Source organism: Myotis yumanensis, unplaced genomic scaffold (assembly GCF_028538775.1).
Source record: "Myotis yumanensis isolate MYYU_CA2020_CCGP unplaced genomic scaffold, mMyoYum1.0.hap1 SCAF_8, whole genome shotgun sequence".
In the NCBI taxonomy this organism is placed as follows: domain Eukaryota; kingdom Metazoa; phylum Chordata; class Mammalia; order Chiroptera; family Vespertilionidae; genus Myotis; species Myotis yumanensis.
This window is the reverse complement of record NW_027223759.1, coordinates 59,052,635-59,078,651: the sequence shown is the minus strand read 5'-3', so window position 1 is coordinate 59,078,651 and position 26,017 is coordinate 59,052,635. Positions and strand designations below refer to the sequence as shown.

Below are 26,017 nucleotides of genomic sequence, written 5' to 3'. Positions count from 1 at the left end.
CCCTTCCTCTGTAAAAAAAAACCCAATAAAATGTATTTTAAAAAAAGAAGAAGAAGAAGAAGGAGGGACAATTAGAGCATGTAAGTTCCGTACATTGTTGAGCATCATGTTTATGTAGTCAATTTATCATGAAATCTGCAGGTGGCGAATAAATGACACTGTAGGGAAAATATGAACATTTACAAAGGCATTGGAGCTATTGAAATTTTTATTAAAGAAAAACACCTCAAGCTTTGATTATAAGATGCTAAATTAATATCAGTTAGTTGATTAATTATTCAATCTAAGAAGTACAAGTACTTGGTGATAAATATTTGCATTTGAAAAGTCATAACCAATGGGAAAACTATTTTTATGTCAATTTAATGTACTAATTGGATGTTAGTAAGAAAATCAGTGTAATAGCAGCTGCGTATGCAATTGAATTTGATGGAATTATAATTACAGAGAAAAGACTGATCAAAATTAAACAGAGTGAAATGGTGCTAAAACCAAAATAGCACAAACTGATTTGTGTTTTTCTGAAAAATTCCAGGTGTTGTCAAAGTGGATTATGGAGATGTGTCAGTCAGAAAAACACTGAGAGAAAATCTGAAGTGTAAGCCCTTTTCTTGGTACCTTGAAAACATCTATCCGGACTCCCAGATCCCAAGACGTTATTACTCACTTGGTGAGGTATGAATTATTTATTGTGTTTGAGTTATAAATATATTTTGAAAATAGAGCAATATCTAAGGAGCTCAATCTTTTTTATGTTATGAACAAAATGCTTTAAGGGTATTTAAATAGCTCTGTTTTAAATGACTTCTTATGTATTGCCTGGACCATAAAGATCTTTACCATTGGGATTTGTAAAAGTATGGGGATAGTTTAAGACTGAATAAATAATATTTTCTTGTTTCTTTATTAATGGCTCCAAAACTTTTTGATCCTATTGACCTTATATTCCTTTCTAAAAAATTTTAATTTAATTTTTATATTAAATTTATTGGGTTGACATTGATTAATAAGAGTACATAGGTTTCAAGTCGATCTTACACCCTTAAAATTTATGGTAAACTGCAAAGATCTTTTTTTGATGTGGGTTATAAAAATATTTACTGTATTGAAACTAAAACTGATAACCTTAAGACCTATTTATTAATTCACTAAAAAAAGTTGTTATATGTTAATATATATGTAACATTTTTGAAAATAATATATATTTTCCAAAGTAAAAATCAAATGGTAAGAAGATTAACATTATATATAGTTTTATTATATGTTGCATTAATGTCTGGCCTAATAGAAGGTATCCTTAATCTCTGTTTCGGTATTCAATCTACTAAAATACACACACCATGTAGTCTCTGGAAGAATCCCTGTACATTCTGAGAAGTGACAGTGAAAACTGCAAGTAATACCTTAGTATTGTTATTAAAATCGTATTGACTTTGTGGGCCACTGAGAACCATTCTTTTTCAAAATATATATTATCTTTGCACATACACAATTGCCTTTATCATAACTATACAAACACATATTCATAATATATATTCAATTGTTCAATGTAAGAATTATTCCTTTTTGAATTATATATTCCTTATTGGTAATTTCCACCTAATGGTCATTAAATTTGGGAATAAAAACTAATATTGGTTGTAACTAAAGCATTTCAACAGTAATCATGTAATGCATCTGGGAAAGAATTATTAATTTTGTTCTTCAGTTGAAATTGGTATTTTTATAGGTCATATTTGGATATCTGAAAACTTATAGAATTTGAGCTAATACTTTTTTGATTCATTGGCAAAAAAAAAATAAATCTGTAACTTTATCCACACTGTCACTTTAATAGACATACATACTTTACTTATGATTAACTAGAAAATAATTAAAGAAAAAAGAAGACTCAAACTGAATGGTCCTTACTGAATTGTTCTGCAAGGCTATTTTTCTGTGCTATATCCATGCACTACTTGGCAAATCACCACTTCCTCATTATCCATGTAAATATATTTCTATAGAATTTTTCAGTTTACAGATATTTAACCTTAATCTGAATAACATAGTGCAAAGATTTATATGTAATAACACTGAATATACCACTTTAGTCATTTATTAGTCCTGTGCCTCGGATGGTTTTATTCACTTATTTTGTGTGTTTTTATGGGAAGGGGTTGGTGTTGCCATTGTTTTCAAATCCTATATAATAAAAGCATACTATGATAAGTGTCCAACCAATCGGTCGACCTTTTGGTTGACCGGTCAACCTGTCATGATGATGCACACTGACCATCGGGGGGTAGATGCTCTGACCAGTAGGTGAGCTTGCTGCTGGGGTCCAGCCAATCAGGATTGGGTGAGAGGTCCATACACGCCATGGAGCCCTCCCTCAGTCCCTCCCTGGCCGGCTGGCCCCTATTGGCCCCCATCAGGACTGGGTGAGATGGCCCCAATGGCCCTGATCACCGGCCAGGACAAGGAACCCGACCTGTGCACGAATTCATGCACCAGGCCTCAAGTATGTAATAAATCCCATGTTAGCACCAATGTCACAGCATTTATATTCAGTACATGACATATATGATAGTGCTTTTTAAACTCAAACAGTGTTTGCATGCTTGTTATTATATTCTAGTTTACTGGAGATCCCCAATAAAATAGTTAATACTCTCATTTCTTCACTGAAAAGTTTGCTTGAACAATCATGAGCCTGCCTGTACCCTTAGAAAAAGTGAGGTTTTTTTTTATTCTTGTGCTAGAGTATTTCTCCTGTTGTAGTCAGTGGACCCAAGTGACCAGTAAACATTGATTACTTTTTCTAAAAGAAGATATAACCAGAGCATATAACATGATGGGTGTAAGTAAAGAGGACTTCTTGACAATTCTCTAAGGCCACCAGGTAACTCCTGAGAAAGACTAGGGGCTCTGAAATGAGATCTCGATGTTTATTTCCAAGTTAAACATCCAATTTTATGCTTTCCTGCACTACATCAAGGGAATCTAATTAATTGACTTCTTAAAAAAGTAAAAATAGAGTATAGTGTGGGAAAATTTCTTTATACAACCTACTGATTTTGAATTAGCTATCTTCTGTAATGGATCAGGTGGCCATATTTTAATTTCTAGAAATAGTTTGAAAAGCTTTGAAAGAGAGATATTGTGCCTTTCTGGACTTTTGAAACAAAGCCAGAAGAGGCAGTATATTGTGTTGAAAAAATCCCGGGCCTTGGAATCAAGCAGAAGAGGTCTGAATTTCAGACCCCACAGTTTACAATTTGAGGGACACTAGGTATCCTCTCTGATACCTGTCAGCAGCATGAAGATAATCATACAGGGTTATAGTGATGATTGAAGATACAGGGAATTTAGCACTGTGCCTGGCAAGAAGTTGTAGCAGCACAGCACAGTTACTGTAATTATTATCAATACCATTTATTGATTTCTTACTATGTCAAACATTATTCTAGATGCTTTATTTCAATTATATCATTTAAAAATCACAACTCATGACTTGGGTTTTGTTATCTTCCATTCAATATGGAAACTGACATAGAAAAAGTATGTGATTGACCTATGGGTCATAGAACTAGCTAGCTGTTGAAGTCAGATTCAAATACATGAATTTAGTCTGACACCAAAGCTCACATTTCTTATAACTAGAAGGAGAAAATAGATTACATTATTATATTTTATGTGTTCAAACTGCTTTTATTAAATAAGGGCTTAAGCTGGAACCAGTATTATATACTAAGGACGTAAAGTCCAATAAGGAAATACCTTATTCTTAAGCTATTCTACTGGGTGGAGGATGGCAAAAGAGAATCAGGAAACTCAGTAGAAATCAAAGGTGTCCTACATCAGGTATATAGGCATGCTATAAACTGCTGTTTCAAGAACCTGGCAAATTTAAAAATCTGTAAGATATAAGTTTTGAACTTTCTGGGATATGAATGTACTATAGTTTTCTACTTTAAAACCAGCAATCCAGCAACTGTTTCCATGGAAACAAAAGGAAAAATTCACTGAGCACTACTTCTCAATTCAATTTTGCATAGTCAAGTATACACAATTTAAGATGGACATGTTGATAATGAGTTTGAGATGATGATCTGTTAAAGGACAAGTTATTTACTTAAAGGTTTGTATTTCTTATTGTCTATCATTTACTATTATTAAAATAATGTAAAAGCTATTTTCCTTATTTATGGAGGTACTATCTATCAAATAGTTAGAGACTCAAAGTGATATCACATGTCTAAGCTACTTATCAAGACAACAAAATTATTATTTTTTTTAATGAAACACTTTAATTTTTTATTGCATTTATTGGGGTGACATTGGTTAATAAAATTCTATAGGTTTCAAGTGTACAATTCTATAATACATCACCTGTATGTTGCACTGTGTGTTCATCACCCCACATCAAATGGAAATATGTTTTTAGATTTGCTGAACTTGTGTTGAAACACAAACTGGAAAATTTAGGAACATCGGATTATGTCCTATGACTATTTCACATGCCCTAGAAGGACTTACATGACATAAACATTTCCTAAGGGGTAAGTCAAACATATTCATATCTACTCAATTTCAAGTGAAATTGTCAACATTTAACAATGCACAGTTTTCTTAAGTTTCACTATTTCTCAAAGCCTATATATAAAGACAGTATTTATTAAAATACATTTCATTTTCAAAATTGAGCTATCAGCTGTTAAAATGTGTATACATTTTTTGGGACACCCTGTATTTAATGTTGCAGTATACTGGTGACTATAACATTTTCCTGTAGATTTTTTTTAACTTCCCTAGCTATACTAGAAGATAGAGGCAAATATGGTATTCAATTTTTCCTTATAGATTGTCACCAAAATAATCATCAGTAGAATTACTGAGGTCAGATGGTTATATCTTAATTTCTTATGTTTTTATTTTACTCAGGTAACTGAAATATTACTTCACCCAGCTCATGAATTTCATGCAATTTTGAATGAGAAGTTAAAAGCTGTGCAATTGCTTTGAACTAAAACCTTTAAGTAGCTTAATGAAGCATGTGCTTTTTAGATTCAGTAAGGAGATCATAATGGGATAAGGAAGTCTAGCTCTTTGCAGCATTACATTCTCTCTTAAGTAGTCATTTAGCTTATGTAGATGCAGCATGCCAGGTCCTGATCTTGCACATATGAAGGGTAATTTAAGTTTAATATTGAAAAATGGCATTCTGCCCTAGCCGGTTTGGCTCAGTGGATAGAGTGTCGGCCTGCGGACTCAAGGGTCCCAGGTTCAATTCCGGTCAAGAGCATGTACCTTGGTTGCGGGCACATCCCCAGTGGGGAGTGTGCAGGAGGCAGCTGATCGATGTTTCTCTCTCATCGATGTTTCTAACTCTCTATCCCTCTCCCTTCCTCTCTGTAAAAAATCAATAAAATAAAATATATATATATATATATATAAAGAAAAATGGCATTCTAACACAGTAATTTCTCACCCAAATGTTTGGCCTATGACAGGCCAGCATTTGGGGGAGGCGGGTAGTATTGTGAGCTATATGGGCCACAAGTGTACCAGAGGGAAGAAGAAAGAGGAGGGGATTTCTGGAGCCAAGAGACTTAACTCCTAGGGCTTAATATTTGCAGTTGGGTCTTTGCTTTGAGGATGTTTAGATATCTGTCTCTGCATTTTATATTACCTACTTGACCTCAGCATATCTTTTCCCTCTTATATCTTTTCACTATAACCACTAGTTAAGGCATTGGCATATATTGTGTATCCTTAAATATTGTTCAAGAGCAAACTTAAGTTACTAAAAATAGAGATCTATGAAGCTGCCTGGCTGCAGGGATTCAGGGTATAATCAGTTACTGCCAAATGCAGAAGCAAAAGCACTTAAAGTTTTATCCTCTCTGTTGGTAATCAGGAGATCAATCTATTTATAGATTCACAGTCTTCTTGACCTTTTAATAGGATAACCAGTAAGAAAGCCTCATTGTAAATGGGTTACAGAAATGGGGGCATTCTCTCTGCTCATGATTATGTTTCTGAAACTCTTTGGTACCAGGGTAAACTAATTTTCATGCCAGGGTAACTGAATATGCATATGTACAGACAGGATAAATATGTTACTCTTCATTAGAGGTTAACTTTAAAGAATGTTAGGCTGGTTGACTCACCTGTGGAAAAAAATGAGTTTATTACCTGAAAAATAGTTTTAATATATTTTTATTAATTTCAGAGAGGAAGGAAGAGGGAGAGAAACTTCAATGATGAGAGAGAATCATTGATCAGCTGCCTCCTACAAGCCCCCCACTGGGAATGGAGCCTGCAACCCAGGCATGTGCCCTGACTGGGAATTGAACCCTGACCTCATGGTTCATAGGTTGACGTTCAACCACTGAGCCGCACTGGCCAGGCCTGAAAAATACCTTTAATTCACATTGTTGACAATTAGGCTAGAACAAATTTTAATTTTATTACTCAAATATATATTGACACAAAACAGCTGCAACAAACTATCTATGCAAGTTAGATATACACTGAATTCTCCCAGGATTTGTGTTGTTTTTGCTATTCACCAAAATAAATAAAATTGTTTAATTTCTTATGTTCTTTCTGGTGGAATGGGGTTAGATATCACATATTCAGAATTTTTAAATTTCACAGTCATTAATCAAGGCATTCTAAATCAAAATCAGCTTGGATTTGTTAAGCATATAAGTTTTGCACATATCTCTCCGATTTATTCACAATTTGGCAAAGAAAAAATATACTTAAATGCCTGTTTTTAGAATTGGAGTTCTCATTGTTGCTTGCTATTAAGATCCAGCAGAGGGAGCAAGAGCTGGTGAGTAGAAACATTTAGAAAAAGGCTTGCTAACATAAAGAATGAATCCAAAGAATTTTCCAGATTTTAGAACTACGTGTGTGCTATACTTGATGCTGATAGAAGCCGTAGAACAAACTCTGTAAGGAGTTTCTAACAGATAGAGTTCTTCAGTGGTTGGTTGCCTAGATTTTTCTTAATGGCATGATCAAGCAATTAGTATTGTCAGGTACCAGTGTCAAGATCAGGATCTTTCCAGAAATTTCACTTATTTGCTTATACAACATTCTTTGACTAAGGTCCCAGGATGTTCTTAGAAAGATTTTGATTTTAAAAATCATACAAGAGTACCCTAAATCTGATTATCCAAAAGATGAGATGCATGGTTTGAACTTTCTGGCATGCCAATATCTTATCATTTGCATTAAGATTTTCCTTTTAAGGATTGTCAGTATGCTCTAGTGACCATTTTTATATTTTGAAGAAAAAATGTAGAAAATCCCCATAGTGTTGGGCTTACTAATTTGGAAACAATCTGAAATAAACCAATCTGCCTTCGAAGTGTGCATATAATGTTTTAAAAATCTGGATATCACAGGCCTAGTGACATAAACTTTTCAGATATTACTGTATCCCTAAGATATGTTCCTCCAATTTTTTTTAAGATGGGTATTGATACCCCTGTTCTCTGATACTCTGTGCCCCATCCTGTTTGTATCTAATGTCATCCTGGCCATTGCCAGAAATCATTTACATGACCTCAGCCCAAGGCACTCAACATGAAAGAAAATCTTATTTTCAATCTTCTTAACACGGTCCTTGATCTGATCCTTGCCAGTTTTCATCTGTCTTGTTCCATGTGCCTTCACCCTTGTCTGGATTGCCTGTTGTTCCCTTTATTTCCGTCAACTGGAACTCAATCCTCCCTTGCTCCTCCTCCCAGGCCTCTTTTCTGATGAATTCTGCCTGCCTCTCTGGATGTCAGGGTTGGGCAGCTCCCAAACTCATAACTTTCAACCCCTTATTTGGGCAAATTACTTAACTTCACTGTATCTTGATGCTTTCATTTGTAATATAGGGGTAATAGGTTAGTTATAAATATTAAATTAGCTACTATACAGAAGTGCTTAGAATAGCACATGGAACATGCAGTTACATAATTGCTCATTATTATTGCTGATGGATGGTATTGATGGTGGTGGTGGTAGTGGTCTCTCCTGTCTCATTCTGACAGCTGCCCTAAGCCACTGACTTCTGTCTATTCCCGGTCTCCTAGATCCCACGTCCAGCCGGCCTCACCAGACTTGAGTCAAGTTCCTATATTGTGTCCTCTGATCATCTGCTACATTCCAAGGGACAATACTACTTGTCCAGAACAAACCACTCTGTAGAAAAGTTAGAACATGTCACAATTGTAACAGGCTTCTTTTCTTGCAGTCCCCAAAATGAGTCTATTCTGGAATTCTGAAAAAATAGTGGCAGCACTGACATGGTGTCTGAATGTCCTTAAATTCCCCCATGAAAATAGAAGGAGCATAGAGGAGAGAAAAAATCAAAAATTGATGACAATGTTGACAACAAAATTAGGTGGCAAGGTATTCTCACAAATCCCAAAATATGAGCTGTCCATTTTATGACCATATGATATTACAATCCTTGCAGTAGGAAGCCAAGGGAAGTAATGGGGTGCCTGATGGAAATGAGACCAGGATAACACCCAAATTACTAATAAATACTCGTGAGAATTTGATTCAGGGCAATCGGATAATAGTTAAAACTGGGAAAAGTGTTTTTATACCATCCATTTATAAGTAGGTGAAAAACCTCCTTTCTAATGTCTGAAGGGTCTGAACACTGTGCTGTGAATTCTTAAAACTCACTAGTTGAAGGTTCTTCTCAGGATAAATTTGAGGGACTAAAGCCAGTGTGTTTTTTGTGTGAATAATTTTTAACACTGAGTGCTGGTGGAAAGTAAAGGAGGTTTTCATAGCAAAGCCAATTCCTTTTCCACCCAGCAGGGATGTGTAGGGTACATGTTCCAGCTGTCCTTGATGGGAACTGTTTACACAGGAGACATTGATAATTTGACCGGCCTCGATCTCCTGTTCCTGTACTTTTTGAAGGGTTGGAAAAAACAAAACCAACTGTCCCTTATTTTTTGAGATCTCCTAACTCTGTTCATTGTTTCTATTTTTGTCTGGACCTTCCATTTCCTTTGTCCCTATTGTCCCCACCTCCTCAGTTTGGACATAATTTTGCTTCTTGGAGCTTTTATCCTTTCCCTCTAATATCCACAGTATGTTCTGTGCTTTCTAATGGGTGGCTGCTCGGATTTCTTGATGAAAGCATACATAATCCTGCTCAAAATCTCAACCCATTAGAACAGGGTTTGACCACTGTGCTCAGTTTTTTCTAACCCTTACCAAGTGTGAATTCCAATCCCCACTGTTCTCAGTTGCCAATTGGGGCTTTAATGCAAATCATATCATTTTTATCCAATTCCAGGAACTATTACTTGACCATGGAGTCCTGTACCCTATAGAAAAGCAAAATGTGTAAACCTAATCCATCTTCTTATTCATTCACCAATATGAATAAACATGTACCTAAGCCATAGATAACTAAATAGACATATCCAATGATTTATGAGTGAACAGTAACATACGCATGTGGTAATAAAAGTCAGAGATAAGCAGAGTGGACAAGTATAACAAATACATACTTGGGGTTAAGACTAAGGAAAAAATGGAAAACATTCCATATATTAGAAAGGTTTTCTTCTCCTTTTTTGCATTCATTTGTATATGATTTAGTAATTTTATCATTTTAAAACTTAATGAATATATTTTGTATTTATATTTGGCTCAAATATGTATTAACTTTACATTAATTATGGGGCTAATGCAGTGTTTGATTGTAAACCAAGAATCTTATGTTTGCAGTTAACAATTTAATCTTGCTTTTGAGGAATTTTTAATGTGAAATCACCATTTAGCCTTGTAATAGATTTTCTTAGGGTCAACTGCTTTCCGTCAAATTTGGCATTAGGAATGAAAAAAAGATGTATGAATATGTTTAAGTTACAGAAATAAACAATGTAATTAATCTCCATTAATATATAAAATGAAGTATCTAGTACGGAAGCAATCTATAAAAACATATACTTGAATATTTAACCAACTTGCTTATATTTATTTGCATATGGTACTATAGACAGTTCAAGAATAGAATAGTGGAATTTGGAAACTGTCCTAATTTTAAAAGAATTTGTAGAAGAATTCCTAATTTGTAATAAGTAGATGCTCCCTTCTTCTTTGATACTATGCTGTAAACAAGTCATTCCTTTTAAGTAGATGCTAATGACCATGCCAGTGTTGTCACATTTGTTTTAGTAGTTGTTCAGAAACTTACATGGATCTGAAAATGGAAACAGAAAAAGGAAAATACATAATTTAAAGCAATGTGTTCTTCTTAGAGAGATTTCCTTACACATGTGTATACTTTCGTTATCAATATACACTTAGATATCAGAAAGATTTCCTGACTTATCTCTATCTGACTTATGCTTTTGTGTGTGTGTTCCCTTTAGATAAGAAATGTTGAGACTAATCAATGTTTAGACAACATGGGCCGCAAGGAAAATGAAAAAGTGGGCATATTCAACTGTCATGGTATGGGAGGAAATCAGGTAAGCTCTCTTTTTTTATCAGCTTCATATTTGGGGGGGTGGGGGGAGAGACATATTATTGTGAAAACTATCACACTACCAGGGGTGGGCAAACTTTTTGACTGAGGGCCACAATGGGTTCTTAAACTGGACCGGAGGGCCGGAACAAAAGCATGGATGGACTGTTTGTGTGAACTAATATAAATTCAAAGTAAACATCATTACATAAAAGGGTAGGTCTTCTTTTTTTTTTAGTTTAATTCATTTCAAACGGGCCGGATCCAGCCCGCTGGCCATAGTTTGCCCAAGGCTGCACTAGATCATGGCTTACAACTCAATTACAATACTTAGTTTAGCAAATCAATGGGCATTCAAATTAAGAACTAATTACACTATTTTATTGCATCAAGTTTCTTAAGAAAGTACTACAGAATTTAATTAAAAGGGCAAAACTTTCAACTAGCCTGCAGTAATGGAAACAGCCCAATATTTCAGACTCATCTCATTTTACCTTGTATGAGCAAATGAGGACAAAATGTATAATGTCAAAGCCTCAGGAATTCATAAATGAAGTGAACAAAAGCTAAAACCCTACACTTACAGATATTCTAATGTCTCTACATCATGAATTTAGTGACAAGATAGAAATTAAACCAATATTTTTTCATCTTTATGATTATTTATTCATGCCTATAAATGTATGTACAAGAATGTTTACTGAAACCTTTTTTATTATAACACAAACAGTGAAAACAACTAAATATTTACCAAGAGGGGAACATTTAATTAAATCATGATGTATTCATAGTGTAGAATACTACATAGCCAGCAAAATGACTGGGAGAAGTCTATATGTATTGCTATCAAAATTGAAAAGAGGGTAAAAAAAAAATCAGTACAATTTATTTTGAATGATCTCATTTACAAAAAAATACATATGAACATTTTTCTCTATGTAGTATCTATAATATCTATATTTATATGGATCACTATCTACTCTATTAGATATGTGTAGAAATCTATCTGGAATATAGATTACCTCTGGTAAAAAGATTGAATTGGAATAGGAAATTTTAGTTTTAATCCACATATTTTGTATATATGCATTACTTTCATAATTAAACAAAAATGGAGAAAGATGAACTGTTGATAATAAAAGAACATCATTTTACAGCATTAGTATAGCCTGGGTAATTTATGATGTTACATAATACTTTTAAAATTTATCTTTATTGCTGAAAGTATTATAGATATCCCCTTTATTTCCCTCAGTGACCCCCTCTACCCTGGGACCACCCCCCCAGCCTTCACTGCACATTGTCTATGTCCATGGTTTATGTATAGATGCATATAAGTTCTTTGGTTAATCTCTTTAATATTTTATCTATAAAGTGGATAAAAGATTTTCCCCATTTTTTTCCCTCTAAAGATTAGTAAAAATCTATAAAACAACTAACACTAGCCTGGCATATACTAGACATTCAATACTTATTGCCATTAATTATTACATTTACTTATTTTATTTATGTTCTTAATTATTTCTCTTTGTACTTCTATAAAAAATAATATGTTCATTTAGTGACTAATGCCAGAGGCAAGATAAATGCACAACATTTCCTCTGATATTGTTAAGCTAATAAAATAAACTGCCTCTCCTGTAGTTCTAACAAATATATATTATGAAAAAATTAACCCATTATATAAAACCCTATTATGATTTATACCTTGGTAGAACTAAATATTTCTAAGATCATTAATAATAAGAACATGCTTAAATTTTAGACTTACTTGAAAAAAGAACAGATTTCAGGATTTTGTTCTCAGAGCTACCTTCCCTGTTTTTTTTTTTTTTTTTTTATTGCTATCCTTGTTTGTTACCATGGAAGCAGCATCTATTTTTATGGTTATTTCATTTTGAATTCTTAAAAGTAGCCTCAATCCATAAAAATATTCAAATTTCTCTCTCCTGCTTTTATACAAAAGTTATAACAAATGTTAACCCTGTTTTTTCAGTATTTCCACTCAGTTACATTTCTAAAAGAAGATTCTTCATGTCTGTTGACAATTATACCTTAACCATTTCTCTTTGCACAGGAGTTCTGGTATTTCTTTTTTTTTTTTTTAAGCTCTGGAGATATCACTAAGAAACTAACCTTCAGTAGTTGTTGGATATATTTTTCTTAAACACTCATCTATCCAGCACATTCTCCTCTCTTTATCCCCAGCACCTGGCACAAGGCTTGGGATATAGTAGATACCTAAAAAACTAGTTAAATAAATAGATGAAAGAATGCTTGGAAGTTTTTGTAACAGGAATACTGGAAAAACAAGATAGCAGTGGAGTGTTATTAAATTCAACACTTGATCATCTTGAAGTGCTCTTTTAAAAATCTTAATAATAAAAGTCTTCTACCTCAAATAACAATGACAAAATTAGCCACCCTATTCCTATCTGTTCTTGAAATGCTCTTTTACTAGCAAGTAATATCATGATGATCATTAAACATTTTCAAAAGGATAAAAATAAAAAGGAACTTGATTAAAACTTGAACATATATTTTTGCATGTGAAATAAAGAACTTACAATTTACTGGTAGGAAGGGTTTTACTAGAAGTTATGGGATTGTGTTCTCTATACTTCTGAAAAGATAATGTACCTGGTAGATTCTTGGAAGCATTTCTATGTCCCCTACAATGCTAATGACTCAGACTTTATATCTTCCTCACCAACCTATCTCCTGAGCTCTAGAATCTATTGTCAATTAATTATTAAAATCACAACTATTTTCAGATGTACTCATTTTCTTCCCTTTTACACAATCATCCAAAATTGAACCCCAACATAGACACTTCACTTTTGAATTTTAATTGGTCACCAAATCCTGATATTTCTATGAAAGTAATCCCTTGACTCCTAACCTTAAGTCCTTTTACAATGAGGGACCCTATATTTATCCTAGCCTATATCTTCTTTCACCTGCGTGGTCAAAACATCTCATTATTTCCATGCATCTTATAGAAGTTCATTCATATATCTCATACATGCTACATTAGAATTAAAATTTTAATAACAGCTCCAATAATTCTCTCTATTCAAAGAATAAAGTAGAAATTCATTAGTTATGATATACAAAGCCCTTAATAATTGCATTCGCATCTGACTTTCCAGCATAGTATTCCTAATAATCCCTTGTATTCTAAACATATGTCTTATAATTTTCCATTCCCTGGATGCTCTGTGCATTTTCCTATCTCTACAGTTCACTGATAACTGTTCTCTCTAATTGCACTATTGACTACATACTGCTCCACTCACAAACTTAAAACATACTCACTGTTTAAAACCTAAATAAATTTGCTTTTTTTTTTTGCCATTTAAGGATATATTTAACTGTAGAGCATTGCTGGGGTCCAACCCCAGCAGGTCCAGGGGTCCCCAAAGGTGTGGACAGAGTCAGCGAAGAAGGAATGACACGGAGACAGTGTTCAGTTGATCAGCAGCCTAGCCAGGATCTCCAGCCAAGTTCTGGCTAGGATCTCCATCCAGGTTCTGGTCAGGATCTCCAGCGAAGTTCTGGTCAGGACATCCAGCCAAGTTCTGGCTAGGATCTCCAATGAAGTTCTGGTCTGGATCTTTATCCATGTTCTCTCCCGTAGGTTCTCCAGCAAGGTTCTCCTGCCATGTTCTGTAGCCAGGTTCTGTCCTGGATCTTTTGCCATGTTCTCTCGCTAGGTTCTCTCTCTAGGTTCTGTCTCTCGGTTCTTCAGCCAGGTTCTCTCCCTAGGTTCTGTTTCTAGGTTCTGTCATAAATTTGCTTTTTTAAAAAACTTCCTATTAGCTAGTAACTTCTTAACCTAAATAGGATGCATTATTAATGGGAAAATTATAATTTATTTAATCAGTCCATTATTGTTTAATACAAAGTGTTATTTTTGAACTTTGTTATAGACAAGGCTCATCAATACTCTTGTAGCTAAAATGGGTGAGCATCCATATTAACTTCTTCAGAAAAAAAAAAGTCCAGAAGTAAATTTGAAATAGCAGTTGTTCAGCAGTATAGGTCTTTCAGTATATAGTGACAAATTGTCATTTTTAATGTTTTACCAATTTAATAGGCCAAAATTGGGGGAGGGAAGCAACCCGCATACATATTGTATTCATTCCTAATAGCTAAAATAGGAAGAGACACTCTGATAGACATTTAACATACATGCCTTACCCTCTTTGATTCTCACAACAATCTATCTAATACATGGTGTTATTACCCTAATTTTACTCATGAGTCTAATGTAAACTCTGAGAGATTAATAAAATGATTGAGGTGGTAAACCCAGTTTGAACATAAAACCAGTTGACTACACCAAATTTATATTCACTGCATTTATATTGGTTCCCAACCATACTCCCCCAGGATTGTGATCACAGTGACCAAACCTAACTGGGAATTGTATTTTATTTGTTTTTCCTCTTTGCCAATTAAGTATGGGAGGAACATTTTACTTTATTTTAAATTATATTTCTAACATTATCAGTGCAGTTAAGTATTTTTAAAATTGGCATCAATAATTCGTTGTGAATTTCTGAGTCATAGTTTCTGCTTATGTTTTTATTAGGGGTTGAGAGGGTTCTTTTGTCTCTTATCTACACATCTACACTAATAAAAGAGAAACATGGTAATTGGCATACAACCGCTACCCTTCCCATTGGCTAATTAGCAAGATATGCAATTTAACCACCAGCCATGATGGCGGCTAATTTGCATACTACAGGCGGGGCGACAGTGCCAGCTCCCCTCCATCCAGGGCTGGCAGCAGAGGTCCCTGCCCTCATCTGGGCCTCCCGCAGGGAACCCAGGGCTGGCGGGTGGGACCGCAGTGTTCGGCACCCGCTCCACCCTCATCCGGGCCTCCCGCCGTGGGGGGGCGGGGGGGGGGACTGCGGTGTTTGGCACCCCATCTGCCCTCATCCGGGCCTCCCACGGGGGACCCAGGGCTGGCGGGTGGGACCGAGTTGTTCGGCACCCGCTCCGCCCTCATCCAGGCCTCCCGCGGGGGACCCGGGGCTGGCAGGTGGGACTGAACCCTCTCCGCCCTCATCCGGGCCTCCCGCGGGGGACCCAGGGCTGGCGGGTGGGACCACGGTGTTTGGCACCCGCTCCGCCCTCATCTGGGCCTCCCGTGGGCGACCTGGGACTGGCTGGTGGGACCGTGGTATTTGGCACCCGCTCCACCCTCATCCGGGACTCCCACGGGGGACCCGGGGCTGGCGGGTGGGACCGATCCCTCTCCACCCTCATCTAGGCCTCTCGCGGGGGACCTGGGGCTGGCGGGTGGGACCGAGGTGTTCGGCACCCGATCCGCCCACATCCAGGCCTCCCACGGGGGACCCGGGGCTGGCCGGTGGGACCGAACCCTCTCCACCCTCATCTGGGCCTCCCACAGGGAACCCGGGGCTGGCGGGTGGGACCGCAGTGTTCGGCACCCGCTCCGCCCTCATCCGGGCCTCCCACGGGGGACCCAGGGCTGGCGGGTGGGACCCTGGCAATCAGGCACCCGCCCTGCCCTCATCTGGGCCTCCCACGGGGGACCCAGGGCTGGTGGGTGGGACCGCGGTGTTCGGCACCCTATCCGCCCACATCCGGGCCTCCCACGGGGACCCAGGGCTGGCGGGTGGGACCGAACCGGCTCTACCCTCATCCAGGCCTCCCGCAGGGAACCCGGGGCTGGCAGGTGGGACCGCGGTGTTTAGTACCCGATCCGCCCTCATCCGGGCCTCCCGTGGGGGACCCAGGGCTGGCAGGTGGGACCAGGGTGTTCGGCACCTGCTCTGCCCTCATCTGGGCCTCCCGCCGGGTCCTGGGGTTGGCGGTGGGGCCGCAGCTATCAGGTACCCGCCCGGGTATCCCCTGTGTGACGGGCCGGGCAGCAGCAGTGATCTGCCCACTGGCGCATCCCATGTGCTACCCAACTCGGGCGGGCAGGTCACGGGCATGCCTGGCAGCCTCAGTCAGTGCCTCAAGCCGCAGCAGCAGCAGCAGCAGCAGCAGCAGCAGTGGCAGTGGCAATAGCAGTGGCGGCAGTGCCCCCGACCTGCCCGCCCAGGTTTGAGCGGCCCCAAGCGGGCAGTGCTTTCCATCAGCCTGTGGTTGGCGAACACGCATGCAGGTGAAATCAGCAGCGCCTGAGTCCCTCAGGCCTGTGGGAAAGCAAGCGCCCTGAGCTGGTGATCCCAAAGGCCTGATAGCCGGGCAGTGGAGGCCGTGTTGGGACTGGGGAGTGGTGAGCAGGCAGAACATGGCCCTGATTGGGCCAGTCTCTATGATGCCCACTGTAGCCAGCACACTGCCTGATCAGGGGACCAGCAGCCAACCTTGCAGCCCCTCCCCCCTGCAGGCCTTCCCCTGATCAGACTCTCCCATCCACATGGAGAGCAGGGTGCTCAGAGCCTGGACCCTTCCTGGCAGCTCCGAGTCTCTGGGGTTAAGAATTCTGATGGCCCTGCCCAGAGAGTAGAGATGCCTGAGGGGCAGGGACAGGGACCACAGGCCTCCAGGGAGCACCGCAGAGTTGGCAATGAGAGGAGAGGGCCTGTGAAGGGGGAGAAGGTGAAGCCAGTGGACATCAGCCCAGAATCCAGCTCTTCCCCTCCAGAGGCAGCAGGACCTAAACCCCAAACCCCAGCCAAAATTGGAAGAGCCTGGGGGAGCTTCAGGAAACTCTATGCAAAGCTGCACATTGAGAATGAGAGATTTCGTGAGGCCCTGACCCAGACCACGCTGCGGCTGGAGCAGCTCAAGGTGGAGCTGGAGCACGCCATGCAGAGGCAAGAGCACTTTGCAGAGAGGCGGCCATCCTGGAGCTGGCGAGATTTGAGTGCAGGGCCCTGGAGTGCAAGGCCGCTGAGCTGGAAGAGGAGCTGAAGGGCCTGTCCAATCTCCGAGCTGACAACCAGCGCCTCAAGGATGAAAATGTGGCCCTGATCTGCGTCATCAGCAAACTGTCCAAGTGACCCTGGAGGACTTGCTCCTGCACCCGCATTTATACAGCTGCTTTTGCCACATGCACCCCTTCCCTGTGTGAACATGAGTGATAGGGCTGTCGAGGAGTCTCTGAGAAGCCATAACCTTCCTTGAGATCTCCAGGTTAGGAGGGGAGGACAGAGCCCCCAGGAGCCAAGGGGGCCATCTGAGGCCAGGTAGGGGGACCAAGGCTGCAGGCAGGACCAGAAAGGAACTGGGGACCAGGAAGTGCCAAGACCAGTAACCAGGACCAGAGTGGTCACCCAGAGGTCCCCTCTCACGTGTGCTGCCACCAGTCACCCCTCCAGGCCCTGAGCAGGGATCCTAGAATGTGCCAAGCATCCCGCCGGCCTGGGCCAGGTGAGCCTGTATATAGGGTCTGTGTGCAATAGGGAGGGATGTCTTCTATTTTTTGCTGCCCCCTCCCCATCGCTCTCCTGGGCAGGGGAAGAAGGTCTTTTTCAGACATAGCATAGGCACCACAAATTAAAATTGTGGAGTTGCCAAAAAAAAAAAAAAAAAAAGAAGAGCAGGCCGGCTGGCCAAATACCCCCTCTCTTCCCACCCCCGTCCCCCCGCCAGCCACATCCTTGACCAACCTGCCCCACCACAATAGGCCCACAGCCCCTCCCCGTGGCTATCTGCCCCTGATTGCACCCCCCCACCCCAAGAGGGGGCAGGGCTGGGCGGCCAATGTCCTGCAGCCCCTCCCCAGGTTGGCCCCAACCTTGATCCCCCCACTCCAAAAGGGGGCAGGGCTGGGCAGCCAATCTCCTGCAGCCTCTCCCCTTGCCCAGCCCCACCCCAGATTGCCCCCCCCCACCACCGCAATCAGGGGCAGGGCTGGCTGGCTAACCACCCATGGCTCTTCCCCCAGGCCACTGGCCCTGATCGCCACCCCCCAACCCATTTGGGGGGGTGGTTGCCCAGCCCACCAACCACAGCCCCTCCCCATGGCCAGCCCCACCCCCAATCGGCCCCCCAACCCCAATCAGGCTGGTGAGGGGGGGCAGTTGGGAGCAATCAGGCTGGTGGCAGGGGGTAGTTGGGGGCAAACAGGCTGGCAGGGGAGGCAGTTGGGGGTGATCAGGCCAGCAGTTGGGGGTGATCAGGCTGGCAAACAGAGTGGTTAGGGGCAATCAGGCAGGCACGCAGGCAGGTAAGTGGTTAAGAGCCAGCGGTCCTGAGTTGCGAGAGGGATGTCCAACTGCTGGTAAAGGATCAGGCCTAAACAGGCAGTCTGACATCCCCTAAGGAGTCCCAGATTGGAGAGGGTGCAGGCCAGGCTGAGGGGCCCCCTCCCCCCAGTGCACGAATTTCGTGCACCGGGCCTCTAGTCCTAATATATAAAAACCCTGGGTCTCAAGGACCAGTAAGGATTGAGGCTCCACCAAACAGAAGTCAGTCCTGCAGTCAGCACTGGTTACTGTGGCAACCCAGCTGACTGCTTCCTGGAGGCAGGTGCCCCAGCACTGACTGCTGAGGGGGCTGTGAATCAGGGCCATAAACAGGCCTGAAGAGAAGCAGGGACTGTCCGTTGACTCTGTAGCAGCTTTTGATCAGCACTTGCCTCTCTCTTTCTCTCCCAGTCTGGCCAGCAGCCAGCTTCCATTTCTCTCCAGGTCTCCAGGGGGCTGTTGATCAGCCCTGCCTTTCTGATCAGGTCCCGTTGATAGGCCCAAAGATGCTGACTAGCATAGTAACTGACCAATCAGAAACAAATGAGGGTGCTGTGAAGAACCAATGGCTGCCTACGAAGTGGAGCTTCTGATGCTGACTGGCATAGGCACCGACCAATCAGAACCAAATCTGGGTGCTGTGGGGAGCCAATGGCTGCCTAGGAGGTGGAGCTTTTGACGCTGCCTGGCATAAAACTGGCCAATCATAACCAAATTGGCCAGCAGAGGAGGGCAGTTGGGAACGATCAGACAGGCAGGCAGAGGAAGTTAGGGGTAATCAGGCAGGCAGATAAAGAGTTAGGAGCCAGCGGTCCCAGAGGGATGTCCGACTGCTGGTTTAGGTCCAAACTGGCAGTTAGACATCCCCCAAGAGGTCCCCAGTTGGAGAGGGTACAGGCTGGGCTGAGGGAATCCCTCCCTCCATGCATGAATTCCATGCACCGGGCCTCTAATCTTCTTATAAAAAGACTTTATTAAATAAGATAATTACCTTCTGTCATATGCAGATATTTTTCTGACTTGACATTTTTGTTTACAGTGTATTTTCATATACAAACTTTTAAACAATTTATGTATTCCAATCATTGCTTGCCTTTATGTTTTCTCTTTTTGATGTAGAAATATCATTCTTTTTAATGAGATGCTTTCAAATGACATTTACATCATCTTAAATGAGCCAATACAAAAATTGGCAAATAGATCTTAGTCTCATTGGGCACATATTATATCAACTCAAATATTGACACTAATATCTATTTCAAATTTACCTGGGTACAAATTAGATTAATATAAATTTATTAAAATAACCATTCATTTGAAATTAAGTATCAGTATACAATTTTTAAAAATTCAATGCCATTTCCCTTTGAATTGCAATACATCTTCAAAACAAAACAGGGGGAGGGGAGCAACCCCATACATATTGTATTCATTCTTTCCAAATGTAAAAAATACAAAAAAACATAAAACAATAGAAAAATGCTCACATTTTCGCATATGCGTCTATAATGTTCCTCTTTCTCCCTAAAGACACTCATTTGAAGAGAGCTAGAAAGCACATAGAAACATTTCATGTAATTTATTGCAGTAGGTGATTCAGAGCCATTTTTCAAGATAGCAAGCCTTTAGGAAAGCTCATGCTAACCATTTATTAAAACTCCTGCCGAAACCGGTTTGGCTCGGTGGATGGAGCGTCGGCCTGCGGACTGGGGGGTCCCGGGTTCGATTCCGGTCGGGGGCGTGTGCCTGGGTTGTGGGCACATCCCCAGTGGGGGGTGTGCAGGAGGCAGCTGATCGATGTTTCTCTCTCATCGATGTTTCTAGCTCTCTGTCTCTCTCCCTTCCTCTCTGTAGGAAATCAATAAAATATATATTTAAAAAAAACAAACAAACAACTCCTTGTCTGCCAAGATAAAGAAGAGATCATTAGGTCTTATCTACACGTTTATACAAATATCTCTTCCTCCTCTAAAATAATTTATACTTAAGAATAATCTAACATTATAACGGGTATATTACAAGTTTTTGAGAGTTATAGATACTTTCCTCATTACGAACCCTCTCCTAGAGAAAGCTTAATTATTTTAGTAATACATGCTAATGTACTCCCAGATTGTAATGAATATATTCATTCAACACATATGTATTCATCTTAAAGTTTGCATTTTTATAAGTAATATAATTACTTAGAAGCTATTTCTACACTAATTTTGTCCAATTTTAGTAACTTGCATAATGGAATTAAAACTCACCAGGGATTTCACGAAGTAAATTTGCAAGTGAAATGAAATGGCCTATGAGGAAAGAATGAATACGTACCATTCATTAAATGTTTAAATGAGTTGAATACATGCAAGCTAAAAGAGAGCAGAGTTAGTATAACTTCTATAGAAATAGGAATTCTTCTAAGAGCCTTTCAATCTAATTAATGCTTGGTTGGGAGAACATCTCTGGTCTTTGGCTTATGTTCCAACTTGAAGAGTAGAATATACTGAGGATGAAATGGTAATTGGGCTTGATCATTTATTCAACAAAACCTTATTATCTTAGCCTATAAGAGACCCTAGATGATGTTAGTCTGTGATGTTAGTAGGAGAGGATATCCAAAAACAAACATTTTACATTGGTTCACTTTTTCCGGAGATCATGAGGTCTCTGCTCATCCTCAAGTCCATCGATCCAAGAGTTAGTTTCATTCTGAGAAAGTCTCAACAGGCCCTACAATTACAAGGTCAGTCTTGTGTCAACAAAGCCTTTGGGATACAGATACAAGCCAGTGAGCCTATTATTTACTTTCCTAGGTAATCAATCCCCTCGAATTTACCTATAAAGAAGCTCCAAAATTGTAGCAGTCACTGGGCTTCCACCCATTATTTCAAACTGACTAATGCACATTTATATTTGAATGAAGAAGTGTAGCCTCAAGCTCAGTGTATCTATAATTACATCTTTTATTCAAAGCCTTTTTTTTTCATCCATCTTTTACATTTCATCACCCCTTTCCTCCCCAAACTAGACACTAAGCCCTGTGGATTCTTTCTAGTGTCATTTTTATCTATTTCTTCTTTTCTTTCATTAATAATTCTACTTTATCTGCCTGGCTTTGATTGCCTCAATAGTTTGATTACTATAATAGTTGTTAATATAGTTTCCCCATAGCTCCAATCTGCTCCTATCTTCACTCTACTCACGTTCCATAATGAAGTGAGGACTCCTTCAACATACCACTCCCAACTGGAAAAACTAACAAAACATTTTTTTTAAGTTCCTGGTTTTTACAAGATAAAAATAACATTCTTTACAAGCCCAAGTTCTATCTGATCTGACCACTTCCTACCTTTGTAAGTTTATCTCCTGTTGCTCACCTATACAGAGTCTCAGCTCCTTCAACTCTATTGAGTATAGCCGGACCAGACTTTTAAAAAAAATTATTATTAATCTGTTTGTTTTTAAATCATCTTTCTTATACCAACTTGGTATGACCTTTACCTACTTTTCTAACTATATAAATTCTAGTTTACACAGTTCCATAATTTACATAGTTTATCTAGTTCCAACTCAAAACTCAATCTTCTTCATATAGTATTGCATTTTTTTCTACTTTCCAATCTACATTGATATTTCCTTCTTCTGAACTCATAATATTTAAAATTTTCTCATTTGTCTTTTTTATTTTTATACTATCTCTCAATATTTCTCTTACATTTTAGCCCTTATGCTGTCATTCAGTTATATATGTTTATCCATCGTATCTTCAGAAATAAATTGTAAACACTTCTTGAAAGCAATAATTAGTTCTTTTCTTTTTTTAATCTTCTAATAGCAATAATTGCTTACTATATAAATGAATGAATAAAAAAATTCATACATAATTTCAAAGTTACTTAAAAACCTGCTGTTATCACAGAAATAGTATCAGCATTTCACCCACAGAAAAGAAAAATCTTCCTGGAGAATGAAATTGTTTCTTTGAAAAATGCCTAGATTTGGAGCTGTAATAGGCTGAAAATGACCCCCAAAAATTCCCACATCCTAATCCTTAAAACCTGTGAATGTTAGCTGATATGACTAACATGACTTCACAGTGTGGTTCCCTGGAGGGTTTTGAGATGGGAGGTTATCCTGGATTATCTGGCCGGCTCTAAATGCCATCACATGTATCCTGATGAGCAGAGAGAGATTTGACACACACAGAATAAGACAAGACCGTGGAGGCAGAGAAGGACTGATGTGGTTACAAGTGAAGGAACGCAGGCAGTTGCCCTGAAGCTTTATAGGAGGCAAGGAAGATTCTTCCTTGAGCCTCCAGAGGGAATGCTGACCTACTAGCACCCTGATTTCTACCCAGTGAAACTGAGTTTGGATTTCTGGCTTCCAGAACCATACGAGAATAAACTTCCATTGCCTTAAGCCACCAAGTTTGTGATAATTTGTTTCAGCAGCCACAGGAAATTAATATAGGAGAAACTAGGTTAGTATCTGTGAGCAATCCACCTCTTTGGAAAAGAGGTCTAAGATATTAAACTTATCTCAAAGTTAAAAAAAATATATTATTTCATCTTGCTACTGCAAGAAATGAAGTGGTAGCTAAAAAGAATAGCTTTAAATTACACTGGCTCTGCAGAATGTTTCAACTATGGAATTTTTGCTTATTGAGATTCCATCTTATTTTGACTTTTTGTATTCTCTTTTCTATTTTAGTGTCATTGTTGTAGCAAAGAAAATTGTCAATAAGCTCTAAGTCCTAAATTTAAAAAATTGAAAAATATAAAATAACTAAAAGTGAATGCTTACATTATTAAATTATAATGGCCTCTTTAGTTAATAGTTAATAAATTCTGTACAGGAATTCTAAAAATTGTTGTAATTGTGGTTTTTTTTAAATCTTAACTCAAGAACTGAGCAAATAACCATAAATAACATTTTCTTAATTCAAATAAATTGCATTATTATTTATGTTAAAGGAACATCTGCTAAGCTTGGGATTGATTAAAATTTTCAAGAACTTAAACTTATGATCTAGTTTTGACTGGCCAGAATATTTCCTGGCATAGTAACAAATGACAAATCCATTGTGTTCGGTCCTTTTCTTTCCCTGGTAGGAGTTACTCAGATGTGAGATTTCTTTTTTCTAAATGTTTCCTAAAAATTAAATACTAATATTTCTTGTTTCTTAGATTTATTTTTTCTTCTAAACCTTGTACAGTCTAATTTTGTGTTTCTGCATAATGATAGTTAACATCGATTACATATGACATTTTTTTCAAAAGCTATGGAAAAATTGGCAATGCAAGTCAACCTACAAAGCACTTTTACTATTTTACTGTAAAAGTACTTAAAATAATTCTCTGAAATCTTACATTCATTTTAATAAGCCACAATTTGGCTCTTAGCTTTCTAGCTACAAGTACAAAATTGATTATGTGATTCTTTATGTCAAAATGTAGAAATAAACCAGCTTCAGGAAAGATTCAATTATTCCTAGTGTTGAAATGGTAAAAAGTTCTGTGGTTCCTGATTAAGAAGCAGTAATTGGTAAATGGGCTGTGGGAGCAACAAGGAGGGGTACCAGGCTGGGCTTGGTGGGGATGATAGTCTCTAAGAAGGTGTCTTAGGAAATGGTGAATCAATATGTGTCAGTGCACATAGTAGCATAAAAATATTTATTTTATTGATTAAACATAATAATATTTAATTATAGTGTATAATTATATCAGCCCACACTCTCAAGTGTTTAAAATTAAATTTCCATAAGGCTCACATTTTAAAATATGTTAAGTATTCTGGGAAAATTCACATAAATTTCATTTCATTTAATAAATGAGATTTCATAATATTTTGATTAAAAAAAAAAAAACAACCCTTCTGTAAAAAGTAAAATATCACACATTCTCATAAAGCAAAAAGTTGCATATTATCCTAGTTTAATAAAACCCAGCACACACAGAGAAGCACATATACCTCTTTTCTCCCACACCACCAATAGAGCTTTTCTTACAGAGAATTGTAGGCTGTTAACCAAAAAATCTACTAAAAGAAAAATGTTTTGCTGGGAGCAGCATTAACCTGCTTCTTCAGCCAATCAGTTTATCTGCTCTAAAGTTCTGGTTGCTTAGAGATAGTTTCCAAGTTTTCTGCCAGTTTTACCAAGATATAGGCTTTTCTCCATCAACTATTTGGTCCCAGTAGAACTTTTCTCTCTCTGCCTTTTCAATCTTCAGAACCTCATTCCTTTCTTCACTTTATCTTCAGATGCTTTTCTTATGCATCATTCTTCCCATGCCAGAGACAGAAAGCAAGCTCTGGTCTCGTCCTCTTCTTATAAGGACACTAATCACATCAGAGGGACCCCACAGTCATGGCCTCACCTAAACCTATTTACTTCTCAGAGATCCCACGTCCAAATACCATCACCTGGCAGTTTTAGGGCTTAATGTATGAGTGTGTGTGTGTGTGTGTGTGTGTGTGTGTGTGTTTGGGGAGGGGGGGCACAAAACTTCTGTCAAGTCAGTGGCTTTATGAAAGTCCTTTGTCCTTTCTGTCCTGCAGTGCCCGATACTATACATTGATATGTTTGAACTAGATGTCCATCAGTTCTAGTATTCATATTCTCTTGTTAAAGAGGCAAGAGCAGGAAATCCAAATGATTTGTGAAATCTTTGAGCCAGCGACAGGGTAACTGGATTTAGAAAGCTTGAATTTAGGAAAAATAAAAAACATTTTAGAAAACAAATGCTTTTAGAAAATGTCTCAGAACAATGTGACAGTTTTGAGCAAACTGCTAGCTAACCAAAAAATAATGATTTAAAGAAAGGAAGAAGAAACTTTTTAATCAAGATTTTGTTGAATTCCATATAAATACCACATATGTACCCAAATAACATATGGGCACCAAGAGGAATACAAAAATATAACTAAAACTCCAACTCTTGTTTTGTGTATGAGGAAGGTGGTGAAGGTGCTATTTGTTAATGACATAGAGTCCTTCCCATGGATTCCCCTAAGAGAATTTCATACTGTACTGGATATTATCAAGAGTTATTTATCTCCTGAGTAAGAGGTTTTTTTGTTTTCTTTTTCCTTTCCTACTAAACACATAGTCCATACAGAAAAAATTAATAATATTCTATTGGTTATTGTTTATATTAGCCTCATTCTTAGATTCTTTTTATTATATTATCATTTTTACTAGTTGCCCAGTGCACGAGTTCATGCACTTTGAAAGGAACTGTGGGCTGCGAGGCTGCGGTGGGCACAGGGGCAGGTCTCAGCCAATCTTCTGCACCCCCGCCCAGCCCCTCCTGCAGCGCCCTCCACCCCCCCCATCCCTGCCTCTGTCTGCTGGCAG

The 26,017-nt window shown here is 39.0% G+C and overlaps 1 protein-coding gene across 3 annotated transcripts in view; it reads left to right on the top strand.

The window, feature by feature from the left end:
• The window catches only part of GALNT13 (polypeptide N-acetylgalactosaminyltransferase 13), a 491,703-nt gene that overhangs the window by 435,003 nt on the left and 30,683 nt on the right, over positions 1-26,017 (top strand). For all 3 annotated transcript variants that reach the window (XM_070422971.1, XM_070422970.1, XM_070422972.1), the window contains exons 10-11: positions 536-675; positions 10,395-10,493. In XM_070422971.1, coding sequence (XP_070279072.1) covers positions 536-675; positions 10,395-10,493 — 239 coding nt within the window. The remainder of the gene's footprint in view (positions 1-535; positions 676-10,394; positions 10,494-26,017) is intronic.